Genomic DNA, 11,661 nt, shown 5'->3' on the forward strand with positions numbered 1-11,661 from the left:
CACCATCCTCGCATCCCGTCTGTTGCCGCAGAAACCCCTGTCCGTACCTCTCACAATGGAGTCTCCTACTACAATGGCGTTGCCTGCCTTAGGCCTTTTTGGTTTTGGCTCAACAGCCCTATTCGCATCACAAGCCAGTCCGCCGCCCAGTGTAAACACCTCTTCTGTCCCGACAGCTTCTAAGTGGGTGAACCTGTTCACAAGAGGTACAACCCCCGGGGACGTTGGCATTCCATGCTTCCCTCCCGTTCTCACTGTCTCCCTCCTTCTCTCTTCCAGTACCTTAGGTGTAACAATCGTACTGTAAGACTTGTCGAGGAACTACTCCGTTTCTCGGACGAACCGGAGGTCATCCACTTGCTTCTCCAGTTCCCCAACACGGCCCTTCAGGAGCTCTACCTGGATGCACTTTTCACATTTGTAGCAGCCAGAGGCACCAGCGGTGTCCTTGACCTCCCACATACTGCAAGCATCACACTGAATCAGCTTGCCTGACATCTCCTTCTTTCGTCTCTCCCTCTGCAGTGTTTTGCGTAGTCTCCTCTCCTCAGCCTCCTCTCCGAAGACTCTCGAGCCAAAGACTCACACTTTACTCACAGGGCACTTCCCTCACAAGGCCGCTCACTCACTGCCGCTCCCTAAGAGCAGTCTTACTTAAATTGACTGATAAATTGCCTGATTTACCAATTTACAAACCAAATTCCTCAGTTTTCAACTGTTTTCCCAGCACTGACTCACAAGATATAGACACAAAATACTGGAGTAACTCAGCGGGACAGGCAGCATCTCTGGAGAGAAGGAATGGGTGACTGAAGAAGGGTCTCGACCCAAAACATCACCCATTCCTTCTCTCCAGAGATTTTGTCTGACCCGCTGAGTTACGGCAGCATTTTGTGTCTGTATATTTAGTAATGGGATTATACATTTACATATACAATTGTACAGTAGAATGTTTATCATGATTTTACAGTATAATAAATCTTTAGATTCTTACAGCAGCTTCGAAAGCTCTTTTCAAACTGGCGAGCTCATACAAAACGCAGCCCAGTGCCCAGATATCACTCTTCTGATTGTACGGTTTCCCCTCACACAGCTCGGGGGAGATGTAACACGGTGTTCCCACCACCTGGAACATAACAACAAGGCAACGTTCACTAATCACACAGAAATGTCGATCACAACATCATTACAAGAACATCTGCATTTTCTTTAATCTGGAGACAACTAAAAACAAAGGCTGGTTACAAAAATGTAGGCATACAGCTGGAGGATAGCCACACATTGCATGGGCAATCTATAGAACGGATAATTCCACCCATTTTGGATGAGGTTCTGCTATTGTGTATGTTTTAATGTTACTTTAACATTATTCTGCTGGTTACAGTTGGAGCCACACATTACATGGGCAATCTATAGAACGGATAATTCCACCCATTTTGGTGATGTGATGCTCGTACCTTAACTTAAAGACTTAATTCGACCAACTATAATATCCTAATGCAAGTAACAATTTCATTGCTTTACCTGGGACATATGATCATAAAATACTCTTGATTATTGTGGAACAATTTTACGTAAAAATATGAAAATGTTGATTCAAATACAGGTGTTTGGAGCAACTGTAAAGCTGTTAAATATCAATCAATCAACCTTTATTGTCATCTTGCAAGCAACAGTTGTACAGTGCAAAATGAAAAGACGTTTCCCAGGGAATAGCGGAGCATCGCACATGAAATTTAAAACATTTCACACATAATAACACTAAAAACAATCCAGTCCCTGATGGAACAGTATAAATAGTTAAAAGCAGGTAAAACACAACGTTAAAATACAATAAACCAATCATAAAAATGTCCGGGGCAGCTGATTTGAGTGGCCAGTGCCAGTTATTAAAGTGGCCAGTGCCAGTTATTAAAGTGTCCGTGCCAGCCGCAGAATCAAGTGGCTGTGAGTACAGAGTGACTGTTTAGCAGCCTCACAGCCTGTGGTAGGAAGCTGTTTAGCAGTCTTGTAGTCCGGGCTTTGATGCTTCGATATCTCTTGCCTGATGGCAGGAGATCCAGGTGTATGTGGAGGGGGTGCAGTTTGTCCTTAGCAATTCTCTGAGCTTTTTTTAGACAGCGGCTCCGGAACAGTTCTTGTACCGAGGGTAGGGAGACGCCAATGATCCTCTCTGCTCCCCTCACTACCCTCTGCAGAGCCTTCCTGTCCGAGCAGTTGCAGGTGGAGTACCACGTATTTATGCAGTACGTGAGTACAGACTCCACCGTACCCCTGTAGAAAGTCCTGAGGATGTTGGTGGGGAGTGAGGCCTGTTTGAGTTTCCTCAGGTAGTGCAGTCGCTGATGGGCCCGTTTGACGGTCCCAGTGGTGTTCCTGGACCAGGTGAGGCTGTCTGTAATTTGCACACCGAGGAACATTTAACTTCAAGCCTTGCCGGTGTTTTGTTTCTGTGGCAGTGTGGCAGTTTGTGGCAGTAGCAGAGAGCAGACAACCATGGCTCTACAGAGCTGTCATTCACATCAGGGAGCAGCTTAACACATCAATATTGGGCACAAATGAATCCAACGCCAATCCCCTGACACCTCATTTACAGTGATATGAAGACTGAAAATGAAGAGCATTCTTCTCAATTACCAACGCAGCTATTCTCATTCTTTAAAAGAAGCATTAGGTTGAAACAGGTCCCTAACACCAACTATTGCTTATGTATTACCAATAGTAACAGGGATCTAGCATAGAGACTTGAAAACAATTCTCCACACAACCAGTTACTAGAATGTAGCATTCTCAGTCACACAATCAGTGCATTTTCTGAGGACTTGATCTCAACAATCAGATGGGAAACCGGTGTGTTTAAAATCAGAGAGTTAGTAAGTTGGGGTCCAGAATTCCACAGTTGTTTCATCGAGAGATTTATCTGTAAATCAGTGCTGCTTCTCACTAACAAACTGCCTCACAGCGCCAGACACCTGAGTTCGATCCTGACTACTGGTACTGTCTGTATGGAGTTTGCATGTTCGCCCCGTGACCTACCTGGGTTTTCTACAGGTGCTCTGGTTTACACAGCAGTAGGTCATTCGGCCCTTCGAGCCTGCACCGCCATTCAATATGATCATGGCTGATCATCCAACTCAGTATCCTGTACCTGCCTTCTCTCCATACCCCCTGATCCCTTTAGCCACAAGGGCCACATCTAACTCCCTCTTAAATATAGCCAATGAACTGGCCTCAACTACATTCTGTGGCAGAGAATTCCACAGACTCACCACTCTCTGCAAAAAAAATGTTTTTCTCATCTCAGTCCTAAAAGACTTCCCCTTTATCCTTAAACTGTGACCCCTTGTTCTGGACTTCCCCAACATTGGGAACAATCTTCCTGCATCTAGCCTGTCCAACCCCTTAAGAATTTTGTAAGTTTCTATAAGATCCCCCCTCAATCTTCTAAATTCTAGCGAGTACAAACCGAGTCTATCCAGTCTTTCTTCATATGAAAGTCCTGACATCCCAGGAATCAGTCTGGTGAACCTTCTCTGTACTCCCTCTCTAGGATAGTGCTAGTGTACGGAGTGATCACTGGTCGGCGTGGACTCGTTGGGCCTGTTTCCACCCTGTACCTCTAAAGTAAAATAAGGTTCTCTTTGTTAGGGCACATCCAAATTTTCTCACGGTACCTCGGTACCAGTGACAATAATAAACCAATACCTCGGCCACATGTGCCATTGTGTATGAATGATTGAATGAATGAATTAATTAACGAATTAATACTTTATTGCTACATGTGAAAGTCACTGTGGAATTCTATGTTTTGATCCCCAAGGTATACAAAGAGTCACCACATAAAGGGTGCCGACACGGTTACAAAGTAACCTGCGGAAGGTTGTCGTTCCACACTGATTCCTCCATTGCTCATCCCCCCCCCCCCACACACTGAGTCCTCTATTGCTCATCCCCCCCCCCCCCCACACACTGAGTCCTCTATTGCTCATCCCCCCCCCCCCCCCCCACACTGAGTCCTCTTTTGCTCATCCCCCCCCCCCCCACACACTGGGTCCTCCATTGCTCATCCCCCCCCCCCCACACACTGGGTCCTCCATTGCTCATCCCCCCCCCTCCACACACTGGGTCCTCCATTGCTCATCCCCCCCCCCACACACTGGGTCCTCCATTGCTCATCCCCCCCCCCCCCCCCACACACACTGGGTCCTCCATTGCTCATCCCCCCCCCTCCACACACTGGGTCCTCCATTGCTCATCCCCCCCCCCCCCCCCCACACACACTGGGTCCTCCATTGCTCACCCCCCCCCCCCACACACTGGGTCCTCCTTTGCTCACCCCCCCCCCCCACACACTGGGTCCTCCATTGCTCATCCCCCCCCTCCACACACTGGGTCCTCCATTGCTCATCCCCCCCCCACCCCACACACACTGAGTCCTCCATTGTTGTTCTTCCCCCCCCCACCCACACACACTGAGTCCTCCATTGCTCATCCCCCCCCTCCACACACTGGGTCCTCCATTGCTCATCCCCCCCCCCCACACACTGAGTCCTCCATTGTTGTTCTTCCCCCCCCCACCCACACACACTGAGTCCTCTATTGCTCATCCCCCCCCCCCCACACACACACTGGGTCCTCCAATGCTCATCCCCCCCCCCACACACACTGGGTCCTCCAATGCTCATCCCCCCCACCCACACACACTGAGTCCTCTATTGCTCATCCCCCCCCCCCCACACACACTGGGTCCTCCTTTGCTCATCCCCCCCCCCCCACACACTGAGTCCTCTATTGTTGTTCTTCCCCCCCCCCCCCACACGCACACACCCAGTCCTCCATTGCTCATCGCCCTCCCTGCGTGCGTTCAGTTCTGCAGCCTCTGCTCCAGACTGATGGTGCACCCCTCACTGTTCCTGTCTAGACTCCCACCTCTAGCTAACCAGTGCCCTGCCCTTTGACCCAGCCACCACCTCATTTCCAAATGATTTTCTTTGGAGCATCTTGGTCTATTTCTACACAGACACAACAAGTACAAGCTGTCTTTAACGACAACACCCAGCGTTTACGTGATCTTACGGTGTAGGCTTTACTTTTGCTGCTCAGGATTTTCGAGATGCCAAAGTCACCGATCTTCACGATCATCTGGTATTTATCAAGCAGGATATTCTGTGTTTTCAGGTCTCGGTGCAGGATGAATTTGTTGTGGACATGATGAAGGGCCAGAAGGATCTGTGCAAAGAAATGCATGATGGTGTCCTCGTCTAACAAAGAGTTACGCTTCTGGATGTATTCTGCCAAAGTTCCTCCTGAATCAAAACAAAGTGAACAAAGAGGGGAGCAACTCCAACTGATATTATATTCTCTTCTAGAGGCTGATCTTATAGAGGTGTGTAAGACCACAAGGAGAATGGACAGGGTGAATTCACAGAGTCTCTTGCCCAGAGTTGGGGAGTAAGAAAAGACTGCAAAAAGTTGTAAACACTGCCCAGTCCATCATCGGCTCTGACCTCTCTACCATCGAGGGGATCTACCACAGTCGCTGCCTCAAAAAGGCTGGCAGTATCATCAAGGACCCACACCATCCTGGCCACACACTCATCTCTCCGCTGCCATCAGGTAGAAGGTACAGGAGGCTGAAATCTGCAACATCCAGGTTCAGGAACAGCTGCTTCAAACTATTAAACGCAACTCAAACAAAAATCTGAACTTTAATAGGCCAAGTTGCACTTTATATGCTTATTTATGTGTGTGTGTATATATATATATATATTCAATGGTATATGGACACACTGATCTGTTCTGTATTTATTTATGCCTACAATATTCTGTTGTGCTGAAGCAAAGCAAGAATTTCATTGTCCTATCTGGGACACATGACAATAAACTCTCTTAAATCTTGAAGAACCAGGACACATAGGTTTAAGGTGACGGGGAAAGATTTTAATAGGAACCCGAGGGGCAACATTTTTACACAAAGGTTGGTGGGTGTATGGAACAAGCTGCCAGAGGATGGAGTTGAGGCAGGTACAATAACAACATGTAAGATCCATTTGGACAGGTACACGAATAGGACAGGTTTAGAGGGATATGGGCCAAATGCAGGCAGGTGGGACTAGTATAGATGGAGCATGTTGGTCGGCGTGTACAGATTTCCACACTGTATGACTCTGTGACTCTCGGGACCCATCAATATCCCAGTGGAATGTTCTTTTGGAGCCAGTATCCAGGATGGGGCCAATTGTAAAACCCATCAGTCTGGGTGACGTTTTATTCCAAGTGGATTGTGTAGGCCATTTGGCCCATCATACAATCATACAATCATGGCTGATCTCTCTCTCCCCCCCTAACCCCATTCTCCTGCCTTCTCCGCATAACCTCTGACACCTGTACTAATCAAGAATCTATCTATCTCTGCCTTAAATATATCCACTGACATGGCCTCCACAGCCTTCTACAGCAAAGAATTCCACAGATTCACCACCCTCTGACTAAAGAAATTCCTCCTTATCTCCTTCCTAAAGGAACATCCTTTAATTCTGAGGCTGTGACCTCTAGTCTTGGACTCTCTCACTAGTGGAAATATCCTCTCCACATCCACTCTATCTAAGCCTTTCATTATTCTGTAAGTTTCAATGAGGTCCCCCCTCATTCTTCTAAACCCCAGCAAGTACAGGCCCAGTGCCGACAAACACTCATCATAGGTTAACCTACTCATTCCTGGGACTAGCTTTAAACTAGCTGACCTCTAGCTTGAACCCAAAGCTAACACAAGCTTTAGACCTGAGCTTTAAAGCTGAAGTGGAGAGACATTTCAAACTGCTTTCCTTTGATTATTTTCCTTCCTTACCCTGAATGATTACAGATCCTGGCCCTAATTTAATTGGTAGTACATTAACAATCAAGTTCAGAGCACCCTCAGTAACCATGATAGGTTACCTCGATAAAATAGCAGCTCGCTCAATGCCACAATTATCCTCCCTTTCAAAAATCTATTTTTAGAATCAATGTTTAATTCAATAAGAAAACTGAACTATAAATCATTCCATGTGTTTATTTTTATATTGTTTCCTCTTCAGACTTCACCAGATCAGTGAATCGCAGAATGGGAATAGGAATCGTTTTGATCCTGTGCTGACAGCTTTGAACGTCTGAAGCTGTGACCTCTGGTCCTAGACTCTCCCACTAGTGGAAACATTCTCTCCACATCCACTCCATCCAGGCCTATCTCTCCAGAATGGCAGCAACTCACACTGTGCCACCGTGCTGCCCCTTGTGCATACCTGGTGCGTACTCCATAGCTATCATCAGAGCCTTGTCCTCCAGGAAGTTTTCATAGTACTCAATGACGTTGGGGTGGTTGAGGAGTTTCAACACTTGGCATTCGTTCTGAGCAGCCAGTCTCTCATCTTTAGTCATCTGCTCCACTGGGATCTGCTTGAGGATCACCAGCTTTTGATCAGCTTTCCGCAGACACAGGTGGACAATACTGCGGGGAAATAGAATGCGACACATCAGTGGGCCTCCCAGACTGGCAGTTACTGAAGGGGGGAAAGTGCTTTGGTTTGACGGATATCAGCTTTAGCGTCCATTCACTTTCTGTATGCATCCTAACAACCCGAAAATCAATCTGGAAAGAATTGCTGGGCTTCTTTTCATAAGCTTCTGTGTGCAGCTTGACAGCCAATAGGCCATCAATCGACAAGCTCTCACACTTAATACCATCTAAATCAATCCCACAGTAGGAAAAATTAGGGAAGAGAATATTTCCTGTTACTTTATTAGTGTTGAGTGCTGCATCTCACTATTAACAGTGTGATTACAAACTAGCATCATTAGATTGTCTAATACAACAAAAGCTATGATCTTCAGTCTGAATGGTCTCGACCCGAAACGTCATCCATTCCTTCTCTCCAGAGATGCTGCCTGTCCCGCTGTTGTCTGTCTATCTTCTGTGATGTTGATAGCTTGAATACAAGATATCACTGCAGCAAATGCCATATCTTGGTGACGCAATCATTTCTACACACAAAGGTAACTATCCTGTTACACTCCATGCCAACGTATTGCCAATAACACAAGGACATTTTGTATGTTTTCAAGAGAGAGTTAGATTTAGTTCTTAGGGCTAATGGAATCAAGGGATATGGGGAGAAATCAGGAACGGAGAACTGATTCTGGATGATCAGCCATAATCATATTGTATGGCGGTGCTGGCTCGAAGGGCTGAATGGCCTACTCCTGCACCTATTTTCTATGTTTCATTTTTCATTAAATGCCCACCTTTGTTTCTCAAAGCGAGTGTGAGAATAGTAATGATAAAAGTGATCAGGAATAAAACAAACAGCTGAGCAGTGCACCTCTCAATTCTGCTCTGCAGCTGCCAGCTGATTGAGGAATACCTGACGAATTCCTCAAGAATGACAGTTTATTAAAAGTAACCTTGGCACAACACCAGCTAGCTGCCATTTTGACAGTAAGTTACAAGTTTAAAGTTACTCCCAAGTTCATAATTGAGGCTGGCATGTCAGTACAGTACCGAGGGAAAGCAACACCTTACACAAATGTTCATGGTAATGCCAGGATGCTCAGCTGAAGAAAAGCAGAGAGTGGTGTCACCCTGCTAACAGCCTCCATGCTCAATGGAGGCACCCTGAATGTCCACGCGACTTGTGTGTGGAAGGTGAGAGTTGTGGATGACTTCCCACCTCCACCCAGCCCTGCCCTCTGCTCCTTGCCCAAACACTGGAGGCCATGCAGCCTCACGATGTACAGTAAAGATCATTAAAGATGCTGAAACAACAGTGAGGATATCAGACCTGACCTTTCTGCTGCAACAGGGGGGACCTGGGGGATGGGGGGGAGCAGCGAGGAAGCGATCTCTGACGTTGACCAACAACTTTGCTCACACTGTAAGGAACAAGGCCGGCACGGTGGTGCAGCAGTAGAGTTGCTGCCTCATAGTGCCAGAGACCAGGATTCCATCCTGACAACGAGTTTGTACGTTCTCCCTGTAACCTGCGTGGGATTTCTCCAGGATCTCCCACCACACTCTTCAAAGACGCACAGGTTTGTAGGTCAATTAAAAATTGTCTCTAGTGCGTGTAGGATAGTTGAGTTTAGTTTATAGTCAGGTGTACCGAGGTACAGTGAAAAGCTTTTGTTGCTTGCTAACCAATCAGCGGAAAGACAATACATGATTACAATCGGGCCATTTACAGCGTGTAGAGTTTAAGAAGATCATAGTTAAAGTGAGACTTGTTGCTGTAGGAGCAGAGATGTAAGAGTGTGGAGCGATTGTAATATGTGATTGTAGATCTGCTTCTGTGGCTCGCACGCACATAGTCGCCTGGGTTGGGCTCCATCTTGGAAGTGTGCGGGGATCGCTAGGCGGCGCAGGCCAAAGGCCCTGTTTCCATGCTGTATCTCTAAACTAAACTAAACTAAAACAAAACCTAAAAGGAACTGAAGTGGGCATTAACAAGATAGACACAAAATGCAGGAGTAACTCAGCGGGTCAGGCAGCATCTCTGGATAGAAGGGTGACGTTTCGAGTCGAGACCCTTCTTCAGACTCAACACCATAGTTTTTGTTGCAGACAATCTAATGATGCTAGTTTGTAATCACGTCAATAAAAGTGAGATTGCATCTTGCATAATATAGATGGCCATTTAGCCTCTCCATTAGATGGCCATTTAATCTCACCATTCTACCCAGGCCTTTATTTTAATTCTTTCCTTCCCTTTCCCGCTTTTGTGATCTTAATACGTGTTATCTCTAACTTTTCCATGTTCTTCGGAAAGGTCAATGACCTTAAACCCGAGCTTACTTTCCCTCCGATCAGACGTTGCCTGACCCGTTGATCAATTCCAGTATTTTTTCTTTTAAGGCTACCATCAAATTTCTCCTCCATTATCTTCTTGGTTTAAGTAAGCTTGCCATTGCTATAAGAGTACTCTGGGAGATACTACAGCTGCAGAATGCACTCCTTTCAAGCTAGGACATAATCTCTTCCAATTTAATAAACCACTCACAAAAGCATTTATCAAGATTTTGTTGATTACTGGCGTGATATGATCTGTTAGACATAGTATTTCCTATTTGTATGAGCTAATAGCTACAAAACCTCTGAAATGGCGACGCACAAGCACCTCAAGATCCACTCCAGCTAAATTTCAGATGCAATTTGGTATTTGTAGTGTGAAGCATAAAAAGCTGGAGTAACTCAGTGGGACAGGCAGCATCCCGGGAGAGAAGGAATGGGTGACGTTTCAGGTCGAGACCCTTCTTAAATGAAAATAGGTGTTTTGATAACTCCTGAAGAAGCACCGACAGGGTGGTAAAGAAGTATGCTTGCCATAACTGGTCAGGGCATTGAGTATAAGAGTGAGGAAGTCATGATACAGCTTTACAGGGTTTGGTTAGGATACAATTGGAATATTGCGTGCAGTTCTGGTCACTCCATTACAATCAGGAGGTGGAGAGGGTGCAGAGGAGGTTTACCAGAATGATAGACACAAGGAACTGCAGATGCTGCTTTAGAAAACACAAGACACAAAGTAATGGAGTAACCCAGCGGGTCAGGCAGCAACTCTGGAGAATAAAGATAGGCGATATTTCAGAGAATAAAATGGTGACTGGATTAGGGGGTATCAGCTACAGGATAGACTTGGTGTGTATTCTCCAGAATGCTGGAGATTGAGGGGAGACCCGATAGTACAGAAAATGATGAGGGGCATGGATGGGGTGGAAACGTCAAAGACCAGAAGGCACGGCTCTAAGGTGCGAGTGGCAATGTTTAAAGGAGATGTGCGCGGCAGGGTCTTTACACAGAGGGCGGTGGGTGCCTGGAGCCTGGAACTCACTGCCAGGGGCGGCGGTGGAGGCAGATACCACAGTGGTGTTAGGGAGGGTGTCAGATAGGCTGTGGACATTCAGGGAATGGGGGGGTAGAGAGGGGGGATTGCGGCCCGGGCCCGGTCCTGAGCGGGCTGAGAAGGGGATGTGGGGTGAGGTGGTGTGGGGTCAGGGGGGGTCAGGGCCGCTCCTCACCCGAAGGCCCCGCGACCCACCACCTTCATCTTGCGGTATTTCTCCATCTCCGCTCCAGGACACGAACTTCCGCCTGGGATCGCCCCGCCCACAGCCCCGCCCCCTCCCACAGCTCCACATCAGCCCCGCCCCCTCCCCGACCCCGCCTACAGCCCCGCCCCTCCCACAGCCCCGCCCCCTCCCCCAGCCCCGCCCACAACTCCACATCAGCCCCGCCCCCTCCCCGACCCCGCCCACAGCCCCGCCCCCAGCCCCGCCCCCTCCCACAGCCCCGCCCCCTCCCACAGCCCCGCCCCCTCCCACAGCCCCGCCCCTCCCACCGCCCCGCCCCTCCCACAGCCCCGCCCACAACTCCACATCAGCCCCGCCCCCTCCCCGACCCCGCCCACAGCCCCGCCCCTCCCACAACCCGACCCCGCCTCCTCGCACACCGCCCCGCCCCCTCCCTGAACCTACACCTCTACACCCCCTCGCGTCGGCCACTACACCCCCCACCCCACTGACCACTGCACCCCACTGACCACTGCACCCCCCCACCCCACTGACCACTACACACCCCACCCCACTGACCACTACACCCTCCACCCCACTGACCACTACACCCTCCACCCC

The 11,661-nt window shown here is 48.2% G+C and overlaps 1 protein-coding gene across 2 annotated transcripts in view; it reads right to left on the minus strand.

Moving 5' to 3' along the window:
- nek8 (NIMA related kinase 8) overlaps nucleotides 1-11,128 on the minus strand; it is a 51,097-nt gene extending 39,969 nt beyond the window's left edge. For both annotated transcript variants that reach the window (XM_033046324.1, XM_033046323.1), the window contains exons 1-4: nucleotides 11,050-11,128; nucleotides 7,281-7,486; nucleotides 5,077-5,306; nucleotides 995-1,126 (exon numbers count right to left, since the gene is read on the minus strand). In XM_033046324.1, the coding sequence (XP_032902215.1) occupies nucleotides 995-1,126; nucleotides 5,077-5,306; nucleotides 7,281-7,486; nucleotides 11,050-11,096 (615 nt within the window). In that variant the 5' untranslated portion in view covers nucleotides 11,097-11,128. The remainder of the gene's footprint in view (nucleotides 1-994; nucleotides 1,127-5,076; nucleotides 5,307-7,280; nucleotides 7,487-11,049) is intronic.
- Nucleotides 11,129-11,661: the final 533 nt, after the last annotated feature.

Source organism: Amblyraja radiata, chromosome 28 (assembly GCF_010909765.2).
Source record: "Amblyraja radiata isolate CabotCenter1 chromosome 28, sAmbRad1.1.pri, whole genome shotgun sequence".
Classification (NCBI taxonomy): Eukaryota; Metazoa; Chordata; class Chondrichthyes; order Rajiformes; family Rajidae; genus Amblyraja; species Amblyraja radiata.